At 54.7% G+C, this 11,100-nt stretch overlaps 1 protein-coding gene across 2 annotated transcripts in view; it reads left to right on the top strand.

Annotated features, from left to right (window-relative positions):
- PTPN5 (protein tyrosine phosphatase non-receptor type 5) overlaps nt 1-10,699 on the top strand; it is a 49,746-nt gene extending 39,047 nt beyond the window's left edge. For both annotated transcript variants that reach the window (XM_036920153.2, XM_057507458.1), the window contains exons 7-14: nt 341-530; nt 2,724-2,808; nt 5,562-5,641; nt 5,825-5,962; nt 6,462-6,572; nt 8,708-8,868; nt 8,961-9,074; nt 9,508-10,699. In XM_036920153.2, coding sequence (XP_036776048.2) covers nt 341-530; nt 2,724-2,808; nt 5,562-5,641; nt 5,825-5,962; nt 6,462-6,572; nt 8,708-8,868; nt 8,961-9,074; nt 9,508-9,601 — 973 coding nt within the window. In that variant the 3' untranslated portion in view covers nt 9,602-10,699. The remainder of the gene's footprint in view (nt 1-340; nt 531-2,723; nt 2,809-5,561; nt 5,642-5,824; nt 5,963-6,461; nt 6,573-8,707; nt 8,869-8,960; nt 9,075-9,507) is intronic.
- Nucleotides 10,700-11,100: the final 401 nt, after the last annotated feature.

The raw sequence follows: 11,100 nt of genomic DNA, 5'->3' as shown, positions 1-11,100 counted from the left end.
AGGCAGGTGCTCTCTCTGTGAGCTTCCTGGGGACCGAGGGCTGGCAGCTGCTTCCAGCAGTGGCAGAGGAGAGCCTAGGGAAGGTTGTGCTGTAGTTGCCTCAGATGGAACCTTTGGAACTGGGCCGCCAGCCCTGCCTCAGATACTCTGCTGCAGGAGGCAGGAAACAGGGAGTCAGACCCAAGCCTCCGGGCTGAGACTATGTCAGGGATGCTGACACTCCTCCTCCACTTCCTGGGGCCCACCCTGTTTCCACCCCTCATCTCCTGTGGCTCTAAGGCCCCGAGCTGATGCCATCCCTGCCCACTGAGACAAATTCCCCTTTTCTCCATCCTTCCAGGAGGGGTTCCAATGTCTCCCTGACCCTGGACATGTGCACACCGGGCTGTAACGAAGAAGGCTTCGGCTACCTCATGTCCCCACGTGAGGAGTCGGCCCGTGAGTACCTGCTCAGTGCCTCCCGTGTCCTTCAGGCCAAGGAGCTTCATGAAAAGGCCCTGGATCCGTTCCTGCTGCAGGCAGAATTCTTTGTGAGTCTCCCTGAGCCAGCCACCCCTCGGTGGGCAGACCTTTCTGCTCACATTAATCACCCAACTAGCAGGGCAGCAGAGCAGCGTGCCCAGAGCTCATCATCTGGTAGCTGTCCCACTGTCTTGGGCAAGCTGTTTCCCCTCTGAGCCTCAGTTTCCTCATCTGGAAAACTGGGATAAAAATAATAGGAATGTGGCAAGAATTAGAGATTAATAACATGCAGTGTGCCCAACCGGATGATGGGCATAAGTGGTGTCCCGCAGTCTTTATCAGCCACACTGCTTTGAAAAGTCATGGAGAGCCTTCTCTTCTGACTCTCCTGCTTTCCCACCCTCCTGCTGCCCAGCATCACCAAGCTTTGTTTAGCCTCCTTTGAAGTTTCTCCAGGCTCCTCCTCTTTTCACCCCTGTGGTTTGGGTTTTGGCTGGTTCTAAGGTCCTCCCCTCTAGACCTCTGCAGCAGCCTCCACTGGCTCCTGTTGGACTTTGCGGAGCCCATAAATGGCACCCCTGCTTTACCTGCCTGAGCACTCCACCAGTTATTAGCTAAGACGCAGATCACAATATTGCCTCTATTTTTGTTGATAAAGGATAGGTTTGAAATGCAGCTTGTGTATATAGCCATAGTGAGCTTACTAATACCGACCCCAGAATTAACAAACCTTCCACCCACCCCAGGCGGTGCTGGCACATCAGGGGCCTCACCCCATGGAGCACCCCTGTAATTCTTTCAGGGCAGGAGGAGGAAGGAAGGGGCTGGGGCTAAAAGCCCATTCCTCAGTCAAACTGACCCATCAGGTAACTTGCCTACCTGTGTGGGCAGGAATGGGTGAAAGACCATGTGTATTTTGCGAGAGTCCCTCCTGAGAGAAGCCAGAGGGATGGGGGGCACCCTGTGCTATCCTCCCATCTCCCCTCGCCCATGCCTTGGCCCCTATGTGTACCAGGTTTCTCTGCCCTCTGAGAACACCTGCAGATTCTCCAGAACTCAGCACAGCCTGCCTTATTGGAGTTGGGCCAGCCCCAGCCTCCTTTTCTGGCCTTATGCTCTCACCCCTGCCAACCCTCCCACCCATGCCTTTCTCTTCCAGTGCCCTTACTGGGTGTTTCTAGAAAGCCTGCCTTGACCACCCCAGCCTCAGCTCCCACTCTGAGTTCCCTTTGCCATCACCTCCCCTTGAGGAAAGGGCTTGCATCCTCTCTGTCAGTAGATCATTGTCGATTATGCCCAGAGAAACACAAACATGGTCTGCACATCCCCTCCGTGGCACTTCTGTACAGGTTTTTTTTTTTGACAACCCTAGAAGGAGGATATTATGATCCTCATTTCACAAAGCCCATAATCAGTATGTCCCCAGACAACGAACACCAAAACTGTCTGGCCAGCCCTCACCTGGACAGCTGGAAGGGGAGTGAGGAAGCGAGAGGCAGTGGGGAGTCACCCCAGAGGACATGGAGTTTGGGGTGCAGCTAGAGTTGAGCCTTAAAGGTGGCAACTGTTTAGAGATGGGACTGGCAGGGCGGCCGCAGGGAAGAGACCAGCAGAACTGGAGCGGGTTGCCTGAGGGCAGCTGGTGGTAAAGAAAAGGCAGATCCAAGACAACCTCACATGCCAGGCAGAGAAGTTTGGAGTGGGAAATGCTGACAGAGAGTGACTGGCAAGTGCAAAATACAGCCCCGGGAGCTCAGAAGGAGGCTTCTTCCTGCTGGAGGATCAGGGAAGGCTTCTCGGAGAAGGTGGTGTTTAAGATGGACAGGACAGAGAAAGATGAGGATGAGGGTGGCTGTTACCACAAAGCGAGAAGCACAACTCAGGGTCCTGAGGTGTGTCCAAGGCAGGAGCACAGGTAAGCAAAGCCTCTCCACTTGGCTGCAGTACGGGGAGTGTGGGATGAGACCGTGATCAGCCAGGTTGCTTTTCTCTTCTTCGTTGTTCACCATTTATTGACTATCAACTGCGTTCCAGGCTCAGTAAACAAGAGTCATGATAACATTTGTTATGCACTCAGCATGTGCCAGGTACTGTTCTAAACGCTTTTTATGTGCACTCACTCACTTAATAGTAAATACTTGTTGAATGAATGCATGCATTCAAGCAAACCCCTGGACTAGAAGTTAGGGGCGCAGTGACCTCTGGGTTTAGACATCTGTGAGAGCCAGCCTATAGCTGCTCACGTCCATGTCCTCTTGCAGGAAATCCCCATGAACTTTGTGGATCCGAAAGAATATGATATCCCTGGGCTGGTGCGGAAGAACCGGTACAAAACCATCCTTCCGAGTGAGTACTCACTGTCCCGGGGGCAGGAGTCGGCTTGCCCTCACCTAGGTGCCCCCTCACTCTGAGGAAGACCTCACTCCACAGCTGGGTCTCAGGGTCATGCAAAGAAGGGATGGAGAACTGGGGCAGGGTTGGGGGTTGCCCAGTGAAGGAAAACAGCCTGGGTGAGGGCAGACGTTTGTTCGTTCCCTCACGCGGCACTCTGCAAAATGTTTCCCTTGCCAGTGCCTGGCTGGGCTATCTGGAAACCCAGAGAGAAACAATGACCATAAGAGCAGCTCCTAGACCTTGCGTGGTGCCTGAACTATTTTCACATCCTTTATCTCTTCAGAGTGGGCAGATTTTAGGGAGAGGAAATTAAGATTCAGAGAGGGTAAGTGGCTCATCCACAGTCACACAGCTAGGAAGTACAAAACTGAGTTTTAAACCGGGCTTCTCTGACCCCAGCATTGGGCTCCTTTGTCTGCCTTGAGTTCAGTGTGGTTGGATTGTGAGCCCTCCCACAGGCAGAGCCACCCCACAAGACAGTGAGCTGCCTGTTGGGCCATGAGCACCCTGTCACTCAAGGTCTTAAAGCAGTTCCTGGGGAGGTCTGAGAGGGATTTTCCCCTTTGGAGGCAGGCAGACCAGGTGACCTAATGCTCCTCCTTCTGCCCTGGGGTGTCGTTCTCAGGTAGCTTCCATCAGGCCCCTGTGTGCCTGTCACCCCTGCCAAGTTCCGGCCCCAAGCCCCAGGGCTAGCTTAGGGGGTAACTTGCTGAAAGTGAATCCCCACAGACCTACTCTGCTCAGCTGATAGAGTAATGAGGCTTTAAAAAAGCAGTTTTGCTATCAGCATCTCCAACAACATGTAAGATGTCATGACTTATTTTTAACTTTTAAAATATCGACTTGTGGTTGCTATGGTTACACAGTCTCTAGGTAGTTTCAGTTAAACAAAGCACCATTTAAGGCTGGATGCATTATTCAGGGATGCTCACCTCTTCCCTCATCTTGCCCCCTCCACCCCCCGACCCTCCACCCTCCAGAGGGAGCAGGTTGAGTACCCCAGGGCTTTGCTGGCCACTCAGAATGGCTCCTGGGGAGGGTGGTAGCCCGGCCACCGCTCCACCTGGTCCCCACTGGATTGCTGAGAGGCCTTGAGCCACTTCTAACTGTGCCCTCTGCCTCCAGGCCCCCAAGCCCAACAGAGAATCTCTCCATGGCTAGCAAGACTTGGCCATTGTGGCCTCAGAGACGGGGATGGGTCAAGGGAGGTGACAGAGGGCAGGTCTGATTTGTCAGAAGCCTTTCTGATCCAGAACACCCTGAGGTTTGTTCTCTCACTCATTCAGCGCGCGTTTCCTAAGCCCCTGCCCCAGGAGCTAAGAATTCAGATGTGAATGAAACACAGACTCCGTGCACAGGGAGCCTACAGTCTAAGGGCAGAGACAGAACTGCAGGCAGTTATAGTAGAGTGGCGCGTGACCTGGCGGGCAGCCCTGAGGGCAAGATGCAGGGGAGTAGTTTCTGCCCTTTGCCACTGTGTCCCAAGTGCCAATGGCACATAGTAGACATTCTGCTCCTACTTCAGTGAGTGAGTGGATGAAACACTCTCAAGTCTAGCTTTCCCTCTCCTCACTGAAAACTGACTTGTTTGGGGTCAGTGCTTCTATGTCATCCCATTCCAGGGGTACCATGTTCATAGACTGCATTGACAGAACACCCCCTAGAGTTGTGCCAGGTGGGGCAGCCCCAGGACCCCTAACATTTCTTACTTGAATCAGGGCAGCAATCTCCTAAATGGCCTGGCTTCCACATTCTCCCCTCCTATCTGTCTTCTACATTGTCACAAAACTGATGCAAAACAGAAATCCAATCATGTCATTCTCCTTAAACACTGTCATCACCCTTGTAATCCTCAGGTTTAGGTCCAGCCTTAAAAGCATGGTTTGAAAGACCCTTTGTCAAGTGGCTCCTCTCCAGCTCCTCTCTCACCAACCTCCACCCTGCCCTGTGCCCTGGTGTCCCCTACTCCTCCTCCTACTGGACCTTAAACCCAGCCCAGATGTCCCCTCTTCCAGGAAGCCTAACCACTCAAGGGCCCCTTCTGTTCACTCAGCCCCGGTGCTCTCAGACCACACACTGCTAGTCTTCTTCCCAACACTGGGAAGCAGGGACCACATATTGTTTATCTAGGAGTCTCTACCCTCAAACACAGTGCCAGGCACGGAGGCTGTGCTCAGTGGGGTCAGTACCATTCCCATTCCCACGGTGATTCTCATGTATCTTCCCGATAATCCTAGGAAGTAGGCTTCTTTACCCCCATATTACAGATAGGAAAACTGAGGCTTAGGAAGGCCATGTCCTTTCCGAGCATACACAGCAAGTCAGTGATGGTATATACTCAAACTCTTGCTGCCCCTGCTGTCCAGGATGTGTACACTAGCTGATTCCTGTCTTAGCTTTCTCCTCTCCAGAACATGAGGCACAGTGAATACAGGGCAGAGTAAGGGACACAGGCAAGAGGCAGGCATGGATGAAACTGAGGTGGAGATCCAGGGCCTGTCTACCCTCCTGTTCAGCCTGGACCCTCCCCTGCCTGAGTGGGCCATGAGGACGGGCCAGTGTTATGCTACTGGGCAAGACACAAAAGGACTATGAGAGTCCCAGAAGACATGTGGGTGTCCTGAAGTGGGCCAGACAATGTGGACCCTGCACCTGAGGGATTGCGCATGTCAAACCCCAGCCTCACCTGTTTCCTCCCACCCCAGACCCCCACAGCAGAGTATGCCTGACCTCACCAGACCCTGATGACCCTCTGAGTTCCTACATCAACGCCAACTACATCCGGGTACGTAGCCCCATCCTGGCAGTCTTTCTGTAAAAGGGAGGCCCGAGCGGATGAAATCCATCCTCCAGGCTTGTCCGGAAGCCACTGTGGCTTCTGACACCCCCCTGGGAAGGACCCCAGTGTGCCGACTGGGCTGTGGGAGCACTGTGTCTGACCCTGACAGCTGGACTTGGCTGCCTACAGGGCTATGGTGGGGAGGAGAAGGTGTACATCGCCACTCAGGGACCCATTGTCAGCACAGTTGGCGACTTCTGGCGCATGGTGTGGCAAGAGCACACGCCCATCATTGTCATGATCACCAACATTGAGGAAATGAATGAGGTAGGCACCCCTGTATTGTTACCAGGTGTCTTCTGCTGCTTTGGGCCCGAGCGTCTTGTTTCCATGTTAATCCTTACCACAATCTTGTGAAGCTCCAACGTGAGGAAGTGTGAGGTGCATTTGCTCAGGACCACACACATAATCAGAGACAGAGTCCGGATCTGGCCTCTCCGCCTGCAGTGCCCATGATCTTAATCAGCATACTCTGCTGCCTCTGTATGCAAGGCTGACCCTGGCTATTTCTATACCCAGAATAGCCCATTTCACTGAATTCCTAGAAGTCCTTCAGAATGTGTATCACTTCCATTTTCCAGATGAGGAAACTGAGGCTCAGAAAATGGAAGTAACTTATAGGTTATAAAGCTGAGATTTGAATCCAACATTCTAACTGCAATCCTGTTGCCCTTTTATCTCTCTCCCTGCTGGCCCTGGAGGGGCCCTGGGGAGCGTTTGGTTGGGGGGCTGGGAGTGTGTTGCAGCCTGGTCTGGGCCCCTGCAGAAGTGCACCGAGTATTGGCCGGAGGAGCAGGTGGTGTACGACGGTGTGGAGATCACTGTGCGGAAAGTCATTCACACTGAAGATTACCGGCTGCGACTCATCTCCCTCAGGGTGAGGCCTGGGGCTGGGCTGAGCTGGGCTGAGCTGGGCTGTGAGGATGAGGGACAGGGACTTGACTGGGGACTCCACAGATAACAGGGCCTCAGGGTCTACTGTAGCTGAACTCAAGGCCTGTATCACTCCCAGGATTCACTGATAAGCAGGGATGAGGGGTGAATGTACTGGGGCGCCAGGGACAGGACCAAAACCTGTTCATGCTGTTGGGCTGTCTTTCTGTCTACAGTATCATTCATAATGCCTTCCACCTCTGCTTCAAATGCACCCAAGTCCAGGACTGTCTGGATAAGGGGTCTCCAACAGCCTCCAGCACTGTCCTTGTAACTGCAGATCCACTGTGACTTTGAGATCCCACCTAGAAAACAGCCCTTCACCTGGGATGCAGAGCTTCTGGCCTGTAGTACCCACCCTTCCCACCAGAGGGAGAGTTCTTCTTACTGTATATGGGTTGCACGGAGAGGTTGTGGTTACGGAAAAAGGGGGGGGGGAAGACATAAAACATGAGCAATACAAAACAGCCCAGAAGAGTGGGGGAAGGTATCCTCCCACCCTGAAGTTGTGCTTCTCCCAGGCTCAGCATAACAGAGGAGATTGTTCCTTTGGAATCAGGAGGATCAGTGGGTTCTGTTTTTGAGAAAAGATAAAACCCATGTTTGGAGAAGGTGGAGCCCACTATAATAACCCCAAGGCTGGAAGAGGGGAGTCAGGCACCAGGAAGCTGACTCCTTATCCAGAAACAGCCTGAAGCCCGCTGATGCTGGCAGCCACAGGGGCCAGCTCGAGGCCTGAGACTTGTCCCTCTGAGCCCACCCACTACCACTGGAGAAGGTTCAAGGTGGAGTGTCAGGCAGCACTCAGCCCCCAGAGGGCAGTGCACACCTGAGCAGCTCCAAGATGCAGCCCTTGTGGAGGGCATGAAGGGCCAGGTAGGAGAGAGAGGAGGCACTGGTACCTGTCACAGCCAGAGAGCCCAAGGAGCCAGCTTCCTGCTTCCCCAGAAAGCGAAGCTGAGGTGAGGTGGGGCTGCCTCATCTTGTCAGTACCATGGGACTGGTTAGGGCAGAACCAGGGCAGCTTAGGGGTATTTACTGCTGTCCATAAGCCTTTACAAACACCTGCCCTGGGCCTGCTTCTGGGTTGAGTACTGAGAATACAGAACTGTCCAAAGCCTGGACTCTCTCTCCAAGGAGCACCCATACAATGGTAAGTACTAACCCAGAGATAGGTAAGAACACAGAAGGTTACCAGCTGGGGTGCTTCAGGATGGCTTCCTGGAAGCAGGGATGCTGAATGGGGTTTTGAAGGATGAGTAAGAGTTGGCCAGGGGACAGACAAATAGGGAGAGTATTCCAGGCAGAGAAGAAAGTGAAAGGAAGGGCATGGAAGATGGAACAGCTGTGTGTGTGTAGCAGAGGTTTTATCTGTAAACCATTTGGACTGCAGGAGCATTGAGTACCAGTATGCAGGAGCAGGAAGGAACCTAGACAGGTGGACCCTGTCCCATGTGTCTTATTTGCCAGGCTGACGTCTAAGGAGAATGGGTTTTATTCAGAGAGCATTGAGAACCATCAAAAGGTTCTGAGCAGGGGGGCAGCATTCCAGGTCTATGGTGCAGACAGGCCATCTTGATCACTGTGGAGATGGGCAGTCAGGGAGGAGGGAGAGGCCTTGCACCGTGGAGGGATGGTAAAGGCCAAAGGGAGGCGGTGCGATGGAGAGAAGGGAAAACGAGCAACATGGGGGGATTGGGGCAGGCAAAACATAGTGATGAGATTAGAGTCCTGGGGCCCTGGGTCATGTGACTGATGGGTACCAGGGCTGTTTGTTAAAATGAGGACCCAGGAGACAGGCATGAACTGGAGGAGGGAATCTTTGCCTCAGATGATCCTGGAGTTGCTGGGGCAGAACTGATGTGAATGCCAATGCCACTGTCCAGCCTTCACTACAAGACCGGCTCTGGGTCTCTGGTGCCACTGGGCAGGTGGCGTGGATACCAGAGGCCATTGATCCCACCCTCTGTGTCCTCCCTCCTGTGTCCTTCCTCCTCCCATCCCAGCTCCATGTCTGGGCTGGTTTGTGGGCTCAAAGAGTTCACGTGTATCTGGGGCGGGTCTCTGTCTCCTGAACAGAGTGGGATTGAAGAGCGAGGCCTGAAGCATTACTGGTTCACCTCCTGGCCCGACCAGAAGACCCCAGACCGGGCCCCACCACTCCTGCATCTGGTGCAGGAGGTGGAGGAGGCAGCCCAGCAGGAGGGACCCCACTGTGCACCCATTGTCATCCACTGCAGGTGGGTCATCCTGGCCACCCACTAGGGCAGCACGGCCTCTCCCTGCCAAGGGCTGCCCCACTCCTCACCCTGCCCATCTGCTCTGCCCTCAGTGCAGGGATTGGGAGGACCGGCTGCTTCATTGCCACCAGCATCTGCTGCCAGCAGCTGCGGCAGGAGGGTGTGGTGGACATCCTGAAGACCACCTGCCAGCTCCGTCAGGACAGGTCAGCCCATGGGTAGAGGTGGAACACATGGGGAGTGAGAGCCTCAGGGCAGCAGGGAGAGAGACATGCGTGCATGAGGTGAGGGGCAGGGGGGCACACAAGGTATGGATGACTGGCAAATAGGGAGTGGGGAGGACCGATGGGTAGAGGGGCTAGATCCGGACTGTTGGTGGCTGGATGAAAAGGGAAGGGCAACAGCGCTGGTGGGCAGGACAGGGCTGAGAGTGGCAGGGTATGTCATCTCTGTCCTGCTATCTTTGCCAAAACTGGGAGGACAAGAAGGAGCAGAGGGGAGTGGCAGGCAAAGGTTGGCCTGACCAGGCTACACAAAGGCAAGGCCACTCACAAATGATTGGTACTCATGGACTTGGGGGAGCCTCCTGCAGCCCATCCCTCCACAACCCCACCTCCACTGTGCGTCTCTGCCGGGCAGGGGCGGCATGATCCAGACATGCGAGCAATACCAGTTTGTGCACCATGTCATGAGCCTCTACGAGAAGCAGCTGTCCCGCCAGTCCCTGGAGTGACTGCGCCCCTCCCCTGGGGTCCTCTTGGCACCACCCTGCCTGAGTCTAGGCCTTGCCTTGGGTACTGGCCTGCTCCCTGCCCCTGGCCCCCTGCTTCCTTCTCTGCAGTGCTCCCTCCCTCCTCCAGCAGCCTTGGCCTGGCCCCTGCCCCCCAACATAGCTCTTCCTACTGTACATACTGGGGAGAGGGGCAGGGTCTGGGAGGGATATGCCAGGCCAGGCCTGGGGCACCAGGGCATGACCCACACCATGCAGACCTGGGGCCTCAGTTTTTAACAACAGTTCCACTGCTACTCCATGCAGAACATTTCCATGCCGCCCCCAGTTGTCTTGCCACAAGGTGTTCTGTCTGTTCATCCATCTCTGCTATCTGTACCGGACACTGTGTCTCCTCAGCCCAGGAAAGGGGTAATTGAGCTCCAGCCCCTAAGTAGCCCAGGCAGAAGTGCCTGCCTGGGGTCCCCACCCCCACTTCTCCCAACAGACAGATTGCATTTTGCCCCATTATTGGGACCAGGATGGGGAGCTCCTGAGAGGTTGGCAGAGAGATCTCAGCTGGGGCAGAGGTCTCTGGGTTGAGGTCAGGGGAAGTGGTATTGCAGCCAGGCTGGCCTCTTGGTGTCAGATGCCTTCAGGAGGCAGTGGCCAGCATGAGAGGCACTGGGGAGGAAGGGGACAGATGGGGGCCATGAACCCAGGGGACCTGGGCCTGGCAGGGGTGGGAGAAGGGGAGCTCCAAGGGAGGGTGGGGACTGGGCCCCAGATCTGTGCAAAACATTTTTCTGCATCACTGTGGGGAAGGCCTTCCCAGAAGTCTCGCTGTGTGTAGTTCTGCGTGTGTTCCTGTGTCCACGCGTGTGTAGAGAGCCCGTCAGCAGGGCATGCATGATTCTGGCAGCGTGTGTTATCTCGGAGTCACATGTTTTTATTGCTGACTTTAAATATTTATTCCACGGCAGACAGAGACATTTGGTGTCTGTTTATAATTTGCTCGTGGTCATTGAATAGAGCAATAAATGGAGCATTTTGAGCAAAACTAGCCTCTGGATCTGTGTGATTGTCTCTTTCCTGCACTCCCTGCCTCCCTGTGCTCTGGTCTTCCTGAGCCTCCTCGTAGTACGCAGGCTCCTGCACACAGCTTAGCCCCCAAGCTCCCTAGCACCCCTTTGTGGGCATTGGGACTATGAGGCAGATCCTGACTTGGAAAGCCAAGTCCATGCAACAGGATTCTCACACACCCTCCCCACCACCACCACCCAGCCTGGCTCCGTGGGCCATAGGACGCCTCAGGGACAGGTGTGGGAGGCTTCCAGAGAAGGCCAAGTGGCTGGCAGGTGACCAACTCCAACAAATGGGCCAGAGAGGCCAAGCAGGGACAGAGGGACATTCAGGTCACACCCAGGCCCCTCCCTGTTACCCCTACAAGTCCCAAAACTGCAACCTGGCAATTTCCCTTGTAAGGTGTGGGCTAAGAGTGGCCCCTCCAAAGGAGCCCAAGG

The sequence above is a fragment of the Manis pentadactyla genome, chromosome 9 (genome assembly GCF_030020395.1).
Source record: "Manis pentadactyla isolate mManPen7 chromosome 9, mManPen7.hap1, whole genome shotgun sequence".
Taxonomy (NCBI): Eukaryota; Metazoa; Chordata; class Mammalia; order Pholidota; family Manidae; genus Manis; species Manis pentadactyla.
The sequence above is the reverse complement of the archived record's forward strand: the minus strand, read 5'-3'. Positions and strand labels throughout refer to the sequence as shown.